General features: G+C 42.9%; 1 protein-coding gene across 7 annotated transcripts in view; it reads right to left on the reverse strand.

The window, feature by feature from the left end:
• Nucleotides 1-11,606, reverse strand: part of PHC3 (polyhomeotic homolog 3) — a 29,123-nt gene extending 17,517 nt beyond the window's left edge. For 4 of the 7 annotated variants that reach the window (XR_005955166.1, XM_041467692.1, XM_041467694.1 and 1 more), the window contains exons 1-8: nucleotides 11,563-11,606; nucleotides 8,628-8,775; nucleotides 7,730-7,888; nucleotides 6,263-6,340; nucleotides 4,589-4,747; nucleotides 4,031-4,129; nucleotides 2,703-2,937; nucleotides 388-1,262 (exon numbers count right to left, since the gene is read on the reverse strand). Coding sequence is in view for 6 of the 7 variants with exons in the window: in XM_041467692.1 (XP_041323626.1) it covers nucleotides 388-1,262; nucleotides 2,703-2,937; nucleotides 4,031-4,129; nucleotides 4,589-4,747; nucleotides 6,263-6,340; nucleotides 7,730-7,888; nucleotides 8,628-8,753 (1,731 nt within the window). In the remaining variant the exon portion in view is untranslated. The remainder of the gene's footprint in view (nucleotides 1-387; nucleotides 1,263-2,702; nucleotides 2,938-4,030; nucleotides 4,130-4,588; nucleotides 4,748-6,262; nucleotides 6,341-7,729; nucleotides 7,889-8,627; nucleotides 8,776-11,562) is intronic. The other 3 variants (XM_041467693.1, XM_041467697.1, XM_041467696.1) reach the window with 3 other exon arrangements.
• Between the last annotated feature and the right edge of the window lie 2,030 nt (nucleotides 11,607-13,636).

Consider the following 13,636-nt stretch of genomic DNA (forward strand, 5'->3'; position numbering starts at 1 on the left):
GAAGTAAAAGTTTACAGTACTCACATAATATTTACCAAAATTCTTTATGAAACACTGTCATACGTTTACTTACTTTTTTAAACTTCAAATACATTGTAATTTCATTAAGAAACAAAATTTTACATCTTAAATTTACTTTCATTATTCCTGATTGATATTCTTCACTGATGATCCATTGCAAAAAGCAGGAAAAAAAAAAAACCAAACAAACCAAAACATGAAACAGAAGAAACACGACTATTCTCTTCTTAAAACTCAGTTCTGTAATCAATAGGTTTTTTGTCCCCTGTCTAGCACCTGATTTAGGTCGCTTTGAAGCCAACGTGCCTGACTCACAGCTCTGGAGAAGCCCAGGGAAAGAATAAAGGATGCAATGTTATCACTCACCACTGGAGTTTCAATCGGAACTGACGGCTGCACCTGCAGATTTACTGCGACGGTCTGTGGCGGTGGAAGAGTTTGAAATGGCAGCTGGACCAAAGCCTCTGCAGCAGGAAGTTCCTCCTCAGAAACCAAAGTGTTTTGAACCAAAACCTGGCCCTGGGACAGAATTTCAGGCTGCACTTGCAAAGACTGCACAGACTGCAGGGGCAGCGGTTGAATCTGGGTTGAGGATGCCGAGAGCTGAGGCGGAGCTGCCAGAGGGATGGGAGCGGATTGCAGGGCTGGATACTGCTGGTGTGGCGTGGAGGACACGAGCTGCTGGCCCGGGGAAACCAAGCTGGGCGGCTCCACGGCCCCGATGTGCACGGCGGGCGAGGGCGGGAGCGGCAGGTGCTGCGGGAGGCTGAGCGGCTGCGACGGCCGCACGGGGTTAGCGGCAGCCGCCTGGGGAGCGGCCGGCTCGGGCTGCAGAGCCGCCGGCACCAGGGAGCTGGCTTGGGACTGGATAAGGGCTTGAGGGTGAATAATTATGGTGGGTGACTGACTCGGGGAGTGAGACGGCGGAGGGGACACCACCACTGACTGCTGAGCTGACTGGGACGGGGTAGGAGAGAGCGTGAGAGGCGGAGGATGGATGTGGATAGGCGAGCAGTGGGACTGGACGCTGCTGGGAGCCGGAGGCAGCGCATGGCTGGGGAGGGGCAGGCAGTGCTGGGATGGAGGCGGCTCCTGGCCCGGAGGAGTCTGAAGTGCAATCGGCTGGACTTGCTGCTGCTGCTGCAGGATCAGCTGATGATGGGAAATCTTTGGAGGTGGTGAATGAAGTGGGATCTGCTGATGTTTTACTAGAGAATGAGGTTGCAATGGAGAATATGAAGCTGTGAGGGAAGGGTAAAAAAGTCACAATTAGTATTTCTTTCTTCAAGATCTAAAAATATTGTAAAATACCTCAAAATTTCTCACTTTAAAGATCAGCATAATATTTGTAACATTTCCAATATTTGTTTAAAAATATCTTCTTTGACAGCACACAGAACACAAGAACAATTTATTAGGGGAGTATATCAATTTCCAAAGCAAAATGCAGCAATTAACAAATTAATATGGTCATGCTTTTTACATATAGAAAGATACTTTCTACAAAGAAGTATCTAAATTTATCTTTTTGCTGCCAGGTCTAAGATTGTTGCCAATCCAGCCTTAAATTTAAGAATTTCAGACAACTTTAAATGGATTTTACCTTTGCTTTGAAACAGACTGGAAGAGAAATGATAAGCACAACAGGATTTGCTGATAACTGTTAAGTTAAACCTCAGATAATACTATGCTAAGAGACTAAATAAAATTCCAAGAGTTTAGTATAATATAAACCATTGAAAGCATTTGCCTGAATTTGAACACAGCAACTGAGAGGCACAAACCTAAAAATAGTGCAGCTTCCAGAGAAATCATCACCTTTAAGTGAACCAGTGACTCACCAGACATTTCTTACAGCACACACACATTTTCCTCCACATGCAAACCTCTTCTTGCTTTGTCTTGTCCACTTGAGAAACAACTCATTTATGTAGGTTTTTTGATTTGTTCTGCTACTAAGCATGGGTTTTTTTTCTTACCAACATGAGTTCTGAGAGCATTAGAGTTCAATACTTCCAGAATGTCTGCCTCCAAGTCCCACTCTTTCTCTAAAAGCTGTCATTAAGCCAAGCTACATTCCACAGAATTCAGACCAATTGCCTAGACTACCATCACTTTTTCAAAATAAGAAAGCTAAGATGCAAATATGCTGCATGCAGTGTGCCTCTCTAACCAAGTACAGGTTATTTTGATTTATTTCAATACAAAATACTAACATTTTAGCATTGTTACCTATGGGTTTCTAAAAGTACTTGATATAAGAACATTCTCATGACACAGACAACACAGACAAAAGAAACAAACCACCAATAAAACGAATTTAGATGGGAGCAAGAGGCTTGAGGTGGTTTCAGCCCACATTTTGCTGCCCAGAGATGGGATGGCATGTCCTGACAATGAACATAGAGGAGAGAGAGACCAGGAATGAGAATCATCTTTGTGCTGTGACTCAACAGGGTATTGCAGTTGCTACATTATGCTTGTATTGCGATTTAAGAACATTCCTGCCTCTGCTTAATCAAAATCCTATGCAATACCAATACCAACAAATAAGCGAACTTACTAATTAAATATGAACTCTGTTCATGTGGAATATCTATAATAACATGGTCAGAGAACACTGAAGTCTGACAGAACCGTGATCTACAAATCAGTTTCCTCTAGCTGCACACTGATCCCACCTGGTGTAATTAAGTGGTGGATGCTGGATGTCCGTGTGGCCGGCGTGCTCCGGCACTCTGGAGCGGGGCTCTCGCCTTTCCTATTGCTTTCTGAGGGATCTGGCTGGCTGCCCTTGGAGCTGCTGGCAGCCTTACTGGGGCACAGGGACTGAGTTTGACTGCTGCTCTTTGGTGGGCCATTCTGTGAACTTGACAACACACCCAGCTTCTGACTGCGCAACGTCAAGTTCTGAACCTGGGAAATGATCAAAACATGAAAAGACCCAAACTTTATAAATAGCTATGATAAATATCAGGCAAAAACAGCAAAAAAAATATTACATTTTGTAATGCTTCTCATCCCATGTGATCACAAGAAGCTAAAAATCTGCATATCAAAGTATCTTTAAAGCCATGAAATTTAGAGGATAGGGATCTTTATTTCTTTAGTGATAAATACAGAAGTCTTTTTTTCCTTATTGGATTTTTAAAAGAAATGGAAATTGTTAATTAATTTGAATTAAAACTTTCATTTTTCTCTTTTATTGTGCCCTCAAAGTAAGTGACATAAGGCATCTTAAGCAAAGGCAATTTTATTTTTACAGACAGTGCAGAAGCGCAGTGGTGAGCTTCCAGACACCACCATAAACCAGAGCCTTGGGTGGTCAGTGGGACCAGAGTCTTCTCTGCCATCTGTGTGCTAACAAAACTGAGACCTTTGTTTCTATATTAACCTCCAAATTAACCAATATTAACCTCCCTTCTCATCATGATCCCTCCAATGTAACATGAAACAAAAAGTTTGCTTTCTGAAATGTACATCAGTCAGGGATCATTTTCACTGAAGTCTGTTACCACACCCAGATTCTGCACATAACAATCCCAGATCTCCAATCCTATGTGCTGAGCTAAAATTTCATTTTCAAGGGTAATGCCTACCCTTGTAGCACTAATTTACATCATTTTTTACAAGAAAAAGAGGACATTATATAATCCCTTCTGCCCTCAACAGTTAGTACCTGTGTAATGAACAGCCAGTTTACATTTCACTTCTCACTGCTCTGTGTGTCACCACAGGGCACATTCAAAGCCAAGACAACCGTGCTTGCTTCCTTGCTGGCATTCAGGAGGCATTTACTGCCACCCTGTCCCAGTGAGGACAAATCCTTCAGCACACCTTCACAGGTAAGGTGACCCAGCTGGAGTTTGGCAGAGCCACCCCAGCAGCTCATCTGCTCTCTGGTCTGGGGTGAAAGTAAAGCAAGAAAAACTAAAGCACAACATTTCCCTACTTTTCAGTTTTGTCCCACTCGATGGGGCAGACCTTTAATAAGTTTAGACAAGCTCACCTGAGTAGCTGCAGACTGACAGGAAGATGAGGAGGATGAGGAGACAACAGGAATGTCAGACTGGACAGCAGCCACAGTGGTCGCAGGAGTAAAAATAAGCTGTTAAGCAAGAAAGAAACACATGGTAACAGACCGAAATTTTAAATACCTGTGAAAGAAATGCAGTATCTTAAAGAGATACCATACTTCCACATACTGATTACAGTTCTAAGATTTACTTTTTTACTTTTAGATTAATTTATTTAAAGAACTATTTATCATGGTAATTTTAGTAAACAAAGAAAAGAATAGAGAATAGAAACAAAGAAAATAAAAGAGAATAATGTAACCAAATATAATATTTGTTCTGCACATTGAGAAAAATCTTTGAGGTAGATAAACATAGCTATGAACTTTCATACAAGCACATAAGAGGACACTTTCCCTTCAATACTACAAATTAGTGGGGAAAAAAATAAGACAAAAGAGCAGCCCAATATCTACTATATTTAAGAAAGAGAGCTTAGATCTTCCAATAGGGACAGACCAAACTTTGCAAGGACTGTAATCAAAACTTACCATCTGAGCTCGTAGATACATTTGAGCCTGGCTGGCACTCAGGGTGGGAGAGGTGCTGCCCAGCAACATCGTCTGTTGGGTGATGCTGCTGCTGGTGGTGTTGGAGGTCTGAGAGCGGCTTATTATCTGTGCAGGTGTAGGAGAGGTGGAGAGGTTAATCTAAGGAAACAAAAATATTGCTGCTGTCATGGAAATTCCATCACCCTAGGGTCTAAAGCCAGAAAGCCCTTGACAAAAATGGCAGGGGCAGTTGGAATCTCTGAACTGTGAAGATATCAAAAATATATTGAGCCAATCATCACAAAATTGGATTCTGGCAAGATTGTATGTTTTTACTCTTAAACTGCAAGCAACCACTTCGCAGTAAATAATAATAAGCCGTTACAAGTATAAACAATGATATGAAGTCTGAAAATATGTTTCATAGAAATACACATTTACTGAATATGTAGAATGAGGTTTCAACATTTTAAGAAAAACACCTGAACTTTAATATTAAAGATCTTCAAATGTTTATATTAACTGCCTGGACTGGTATCTTCCATTATGCAACCTGATCAGGACACTTCTTTGTGCCACCACTTATGGACTTTCAATCCTCATTTCACATATGCATACTGAAAAATGACTGAAGACTAAAACCTTCTCCAATTTCATTTTAAATGCTCAAGAACCACTCTTTAGCATCTTCTTAAAAAAAAAAAAAGAAGCTGTTGTGTCTTTCCTTTTGCTTTTTTTCTCAGTCTAACAGAGTTAAGTGCCCAGCTCTTTTTCATCACTTACTTAAAAGATTTCCTTGGAAAACCCCAGCCCAATTATTTTGTTAGTTTAACATCAGACATCTTAATAGAATTTCCCTCCAAAATTTAATGAATAAATGGTTTTACTTTTAACAACTGTAAGCCAAGCCAAGCTATGAGAGCTTAAAAAAATACACAGTTAAATCACTGAAGCTATGCACACTGGAGTCATGAACAGCTTGAGGGTGTGATTAATAAGCAGGATGTCTGTAGGACTAACAAATCCTACTTCAGACAGATGTAAAACTGTACAGAAGATACTGTGCATGTCTGACAATGGCACTTAAAGAAATACAGCATGAACTGAACACAGAGCTGCTCACAACTGAAACCTGAGCACATGCCTACAATATGGGAAGTGAAACTGCAAAAAAGATGAATGATAGAAGATGATAATCAATAAAAGAATGAATACTATAAACATTTAATCAGTATCACAGATACATGTGAGCATTTACTTGGATTCTTTAGATTTAGTGCTATTTAATTTCTGATACACAATTATGATTTTCACCTATAGTAGTGCCCTGAATAAAGAAACTAAAGTAGAAAATCCAGTAAGAAATCATGTAAGAGATGAGAGCTCAGGGAATGATTTCTCCAGGAGTTTGAACAGCCACTGGTGCTTGTGGAGTGAGCAGCTGCCCCTCAGAGCATCAAGAGGGGTCTGGGACTTGGGAAGTCAACACTGGCCACCAACAATCACACACAGCACCCAGCACTTACTACAGAGTCATCATACTGCTCACTGTGCCTGTAGTATTAATTTTAACAATACAAACTGAAATGCTGTTAATATTTTCTGGTTTCCCTGTAGCCATATAACAACCAAGCAGGGTTGGGAATGGAGGGAGGGCTTGGTGCAGTTACGTACCGAGGTCTGCGACATGCTTGACTGCTGAGTGACACTCCCAGTGGGGGAAGTACATTGCCTCCCACCTGACAGGCTTGCCTAAATAGCAAGAATATGTGTCAAATAGTGAAATCAGAAAGTGCTTAAGTGATGTTCATTTTATTGCATAAACCATCAGAAACAGCCCTCTCTACCTTTACCTTTCTCTGAGTTAACAGTAAGATGCTTCTCAGTGGAAACAGTGCTCAGCAAAGTGCACTCTGCACTATGGAATGATACCTGCAAGGTGCTAAGTTCCTTGAAGTCCTGCCAAATTTCAGACATATAATTCTTTCAGATCAAGACTTGAAGAAAAATGATCAGAGGTAAAGTCTGCCAAACTGCTAATGATGGAGCTAAGTGATCACCTCACTATCTATGGTGCTCAGAACTTAAAATGCCATATCTAGAACTCATGTCATAATTTTATTGTGATTAGAATCTTCTAAAATATATATAAATGCTGCACAGAACAGTCTCATATTCTGGAATGGTAACGTATGTATGCACATCAAGTGTCTATCACAGGATACTATTCCAGCCCTTCAGATGAATAGCAGGGACAGTGATTTACGTTTCTGTATGAACAGAAGCAAAACTTCTCAGCCTTTCCCAAACTGATTTTCTTCGCTCTGTTTTCAGTAACTGTATATCCACATAGAAATCCATCACAACAAAAAAAAAGACAAATCAACATATTACTACAATCTAATGAAAAAGGTATAGAAGAAAAAGCCAGGAGCAAAAATGAGTCAGTCCAGTTCTGACACCAAACAGCCATATCCCTGAGGTCCATAACTCCATTTAGCATTTCCCTGTGTAAAATCATTAATAACCACCTCTCTCTGCAAGATCATATTCTCAATCCAAGGCAAACTGAGGTCAAAGGAAATCTTGCTACTGCTTTAATTCAAAATGGGTCTCCTCCAGTGATCACTGATGTTAAAAGCTGTGTTTCAGATATGAAATGTCATTTACCTCCTACATTTTCACACTCAGGGTTAAAATTTAATTTTGCCATTACTTATAATGCAGCCAGATGTGAGGCAAAACACACTAAGATGCCAGATGTTCATTATTTTTTATTTCACTAAGATACAATGCCATTCATTGCTTCCCCCACCAACTTTTAGAGAAAATCATGGGATGAAGACTGAAGTAGTCTATTTTTAATATTTATTTTATTACTGCTTGATGATTTACATGATGCATTATAATGTATGCAATAAAGCATGGAATGGTTGCCTACTGGAGCATCTATACCACTGGGCAAAATCCCCCAAACAGTTTGGAGGATGATACAATTTAAAATAACAACATCATTAAAATATAACAGTGAATTATCATGAGGCATTAAGCTCAGGCACTTAAGCTGTTATTACGTTTGACAATGACTGTAGCCCTGCTCTAGACAATTCACGATTCTTTTTCAGCAATCTTCACTCTCACCTGTGGAACAGTTGCCAGACTCTGAAATTGGGTACTGCTTAAGTGCTGCTGCTGCAGAGCAGCAGTCTGCAGCATTAGATGCTGCTGTTGGGCTGCATACATCTGCTGGAGGTACTGAGCAGCTGAGCTAGGAGGACGATGCAAGGCCTGCTGAATAACCTGTGATGAATCAGTAGGTAATTAATTACAATTACAAAGCACTCACCATGCTGACATGATATTAAAGTTTACCCTTATAAGGAAATAAAGCCAAATAAATTTTTTCACACCAATTATGTCATACTGAACTTGCTCCCTCACTGCTCTTGACCAAGTCACAGAGTATTGTCAACATCAACACATTCACATTCTCAAGGACAGCCTGACAATACAGCATCATCTCCAACACATCATCCCAGCCTCTCAGCTGCTTGTCAACACATCCTACATGTTCTGCTTATTGAGAGATCAGAGTAGTGTGTGAGAAACCCAATTATCAAACACAACAGAATGGAGTGTACAGAGTTCACGGAGACCTAATTTCAAGAAAAGCAAGAGGGGGCTGGATCCCAAGCAGGACTTACCTACACAAACACCTTGGATCGCTCTAGTCAAAGTTGGTCAAACAACAGCTTCATTTTACAAAGGTTTATGTTAATAATCTGCACCCTCAGCCAAGGGTGAACAAACTGAACTTTCTGTCATAGAACTTTCTATCATTGTTCCCCCTCCCTCAGGGAGACAGGCCTACCCTGAACTATCCTTAAGTGGTCTGAGACCCTCCAATAAACATCTCCTGAACAGCAGCAAGCCAGCTATTGAAAAAGACAACAGCAATAAAGAATGAAGAGTTAATCCTGTAAAGTGCCTGTGTTCAGAGCTCTGTACAGGACAGGGAGGAAGCCCCAGGGCCCAGTACCTGGACAGCATGTCTGTCAGAGCCGCTGTAGACGGAGATCTGCGGCAGCGGCGTGCGGGAAGTGGAGGTGGTGGTGACGGTCGTGGTGGATGCAGAACATGTCGTTGTGTTGGGTTCATTCTCCATAGCTGTGCAGCGTTTGTCCAGCCTGGCAGGAGTGACACAGAAGTGATTCACAAGCAAGGCCACAGCGTGCTGATTTTAATGCAAAAGAATGTTTTACTGAGACAGAAAAATCGACTATTTTCAAAAGGTAAGTTTCACAGAATCACGGAATGGTTTATGTTGGAGGGACCTTAAAGACTATCTTGTCCCACCCCCTGCCATGGCAGAGTCACCTTTCAATACACCAGGTTGCTTCAAGCCCCATCCAGCCTGGCCTTGAACACTTGCAGAGATGGGGCAGCCACAACATCTATGGGCAACCTCCATAGGGCCTCACCAACCCTATAGTAAAGAATTCCTTCTTAATAACTAATCTTAGTTTGTAGCATTTTCTATTATTTGATGCAATCTCTTGAGAGATGTACTTAAAATCTTCTAAGATCCATCAAAAGTAGTAATAAAGAACCAATTTAGGAATACATCCAAGATTTCCTGCCAGCTAGCTGCACAGGACCAGTAGCACTTCCCTCACCCACACAGCCCAGGAATGAATATGCTGGCTGACCCTAGACACTGAGCAAAACCTGCTCTTGGCAAAAATCACCAGTGAAATGCTCTGTTTGAGGAGAGAGGGCAAGGATACAGGAAAAAAATCCTTTAAACAGCAATACCTCACACAATATAGCAAGAAGCACAGAAGAAACTACCTATTTAAGCACCTCAAATGATCCTCCCCAGTCTTATGCGGCTTCCCTCTGTTGCAGAGCACAAAATGTCATCTTTATAACTGAAATGAATCACAAACCTCAATATATGTTATGGGGGTGTTTACTGCAGTTTCTTTTTCAGTCTTTGTATTACGATTAACAGGAAATCACATAGTAGCTGTTTATTGCTTTCCAAAGGATGCCAAAAAAAGGGAGGGTTGAGAAGATGTTTCCTTCTTACCATAAAGAGGGACTCAGAGAAATAATCAGAGAAAGCTGCAATGTACTAGAAAAAAAAGCAGCTTTGCCAAGTTCTAACAAACCGCCCATTGGCCACTGAATCAAATGGGAATATAATCAGGAGTTTCAACTCACACAGCTGGAAACAGAACAGGACACTGCCAGGCTGCCACCCTCCCCTCCCAAAACACGACTGCTCTGCAAGCAGAGGGCTGCCCACGATGCTGCAGAACAACTGAACTGTGACACCCACGTGGTCACCTAAAAACCTCTTTTCTACCCCTGTATTGGACAAAGGCATGGACTTTGCCATAAGAGAAAATCTGTGGAAATCAAAGATGCTTTGAACGCAGAGATCCCTGCTATTAGAACTAAAGAAAAAAATATTATTTGTTGCTGAAAATGCAGGTCTGTTGTGCACTACTGATGCCACTTGTGTACCTACATCAGGGCACAAGTTAACACACCTGGGTTCCCACTCCAACTGCAATAAACCCAGCATCATTTCTAAAATCGCTTTACATTAATTTCACATAATGAAAAGTATCTTGAAAAAATCCTGTCTCCTTCAGTGGACATTAAAAGCACCTCAAAATACTTACACCTACAACTTGTCTAGCTAGTTTTTGCAGAGTTATACAACCAGTTAAATTAGCTTAAAACATTAGATGTTTCATTTCCTTCATTCTCAGCCACATTTTTGGTGTCTTATAAGCAAGATTTATAACATATCCCAATTAGTAACTATGCCATCACAAGTTTACTCTGTGAGAGCTGTTAATCCTTTCACTCAAAATTATTTCAAAAATAGTATTGTCATTGCTCAGGTTGTTCTCACAAAGGATGCACAACGAAAAAAAGATGTACAGTAAGGAGCTCCTAAATTTTTACTCAGCATCTCCATCTTTCCTCTGACACCTCACCTCGTGCAGGCATCAGATGCTAACTCAAGAAAATTAATTCTGTTTAATGATGAAGACTTTGCAATGATGCTCCCTGAGCAACATTAACTCAAAACAATCTCCATAAGGCAAAGTTTTAGAAAACACACTGACTTGAAACAACCACTACACATTTAAGTGAGCCCAAAATACGAAGCACAACAGAGAACTCTATTGAAAATATGCATTTATTCAAGCAGTAACAGTACAAGACACCACATAACTTCAAGTTACATTGTGCATAAGGTAGATATTCCAAAGTTTTGTTTATTTATTTATATTTTTCTTAGTCAAAGCAACCACCTGAAGTAAAAAAAAAACCAAAAAAAACCCCTGGTGTTCTATACCAATTAACAAACTACCCTCACAGTGGACACACGAATGTCATTACTCATGTTTTGGAAAGTTTCAGCAAATGCCATGGTAATAACAAGCCCTGCTGACAACCCACATCCACAATCATCCACAAACACATGGTTTATTCTTTTTTTCTTTTTCAATTCACAACCTCTCCCTTCAACTCCAAGAGAACAAACCACAAAAAAACCAAATTAAATAAAATTTTCCACCAAGCCTAACCCCTGCAGGCATTTCGGTATTTGACAGAGAGCTCCGAAATAATAAAATAATGATAATAACGAAGGTATGCTCTGTGGGAATACACCCCACGACACGTAGAGCAGCGGCCCCGAGCTGAGGGGCCCCGGTGCCCCCGGGCCGGCCGCCCCCCGCCCAGGCCGGGCTGACCCACCCTCAGCCCCCGCCTCGCCCAGCCCGGCCCCGCCACCGCCCCCTCAGGAGAGCCAAGGCAGGCGGGCGGGAGGGGCCGGCCCGGCCCGGCGCCGGGGCGCGGTCAGGGCGCAGGTTCCCCGCCCCTGCGGCCCGGCCGGGGCCCCGCGGCTGCCGCTGCCCGCGCTCCGCGCGCCCCGCCGGGACACTCGCCTGGGACGCGCCGCTCAAGGCGCCGCCGCCGCCGCCATTTTCTCGCCTCCCTCACGGGGGAGGTGCCGCGCGCGCGCGGGGCGCGGCCGCCGCCGCGCACGTGACGGGAGCCGCCGCCATGTTGGCGGACCCCGTGAGGGGCTGAGGGAGACCCGCGGGGGGCCCGGGGAATTGAAATATGCGGTGTTTTCAGCACAAATAACTTATCGACTTCCCTGTGTAACAAAACGGGGCACCTCTTTCAAGTGCCTCCTACGCTTAGCAGCTGTTGCTCAGACACTGTTAGCAGTGCATCCCCCCTAATCACGGTGTGAGCATCTTTTTCCTTTCTGAGGCTCTGCTTGCTTCCTTCCATCCTTCCTGCAACTCACCAGCTCAAAGCACTTTGTGAATACGAGTTAGAGTAATTACCTCTGCTCTCTCTTGCATCGTGCCTCGTTTTTTTAGCACCTACAAAGTAAGTATAGTAAGCCTGTGTTTGGATGACTTTGGGAGGTGCCTTCAGGCTAAATCCTCTGTGCCTGCCATGCTTGAGAGAGTTCAAGAAGTGTCTGGACAATGCACTCAGGCACATGGTGTGGCTCTTGGAGATGTTCTGTGGAGGGTTAAAAATTTGCCCTTATGATCCTGATATTTCTCAGAAGCCAGGCTGGGGGATCCCCATGGAATGGTCAGGGATGTGGGGGCCACACTGGGGGATCCCAGAATGGACTTTTGGAATTTCATTTGGAATGGAAGTCCATTTGATGGAGACTACACAGAGAGGTGGTGGAGTCCCCATCCCTGGAGGTGCTCAAGGAACAGCTGGACATGACATTCAGTGCTCTGTTCTGGTTGACAAGGTGGGGATTGATCAAAAGCTGGAACTGGGTGATCTCTGAGGTCTCTTCCAGCCTAAATGATTTTTTGCTTCTAAGAAGGGAGGGAAAGTGACAGACACTTAACAGCTAGTTGGGATAGCTAAATTCTTTACAAAGAAAAGAGACTCAGCAAGTGCCTAACAAAACTCAAATACCTGCCAAGGCATTAGAGATGAGCTTAAACTGTTGACAAGTGAAACAGTTGCACTGAGCACAGGTGAGATGCCTGCGACAAATAGTGACAATTCCACAGGTCTAATGAGGATGCCTCCTTTCTATAAAATATTACATAATTCAGCAGGAGAAAATGGGAATTTTCATAGGTTAAAAATAAAGGTGTAGGGAAAATGATGACCCATTTTGAAGTACTCTTGGAAATCCTCTAGTATTGCTTGCAGTGACAAGGTGGCTTATGATTTGCAGCCTTAATAAAATACCTTTTGTTAACCACGCTGCTTCACCCCTAGTTGAAACACATCCTTCATGTTACTTTCTTTAAAAATATCGCAGCCATTTGATAAAAGGGAATTAAAGCTTTGCCTGAAATTAACACATTTTCTTGTGGGCACTGCACATTGCAGGAGTCTCCAGAATTCCCACGGAAAACACTTTGGTCAGCAGTCTTTGTAAGGAGCACATTGCCATTGCCTCTGAACAGCTCCTGTTGCCCCTCAGCTCTGTGCTGGCTGCGAAAGGGCAGCGTGCTGCTTTTGCCATGGATTTGTGTTAAAATCCTGATTTTTCTCTCACCTCCCAAACTGGGTTGGCAGCAACCACAACAGTGGAGGAGCCATGGTGTGAACAGATTGCCGAGGTGCATAGTTAGATGTGTCTGGTGCTGTTTTTCCTAATGCTGGGACGGGTTTGGTTTTATGTAACAGCTCAGATGCAGAGCCTGGTCCATGGCTACCACCATGGGCACCTCTGGTTCTTTCGGGCTTAGAACGAGGGCCATTGCAGAACGGCTGGGACTGGAAGGGCCCCAGATGCCATCCACTTCCAACCCCTGCCATAGGCAGGGGCACCTTCCCAGGCTGCTCCAAGCCCCATCCAGCCTGGTGAGTCTGGGCATTTCCAGAGATGGGGCAGCCACAGCTTCTCTGGGTAATGTGTGTCAGGGCCTCATCACTGTCACAGGGAAGAATTTCTTCCTAGTATTGTTCTCTCTTTAAATTTGAAGCCGTTCTTTCTTGTTCTGTTACTCCACTTCGTTG

Source organism: Pyrgilauda ruficollis, unplaced genomic scaffold, assembly GCF_017590135.1.
Source record: "Pyrgilauda ruficollis isolate IOZ18807 unplaced genomic scaffold, ASM1759013v1 scaffold21, whole genome shotgun sequence".
NCBI classification, from domain to species: Eukaryota; Metazoa; Chordata; class Aves; order Passeriformes; family Passeridae; genus Pyrgilauda; species Pyrgilauda ruficollis.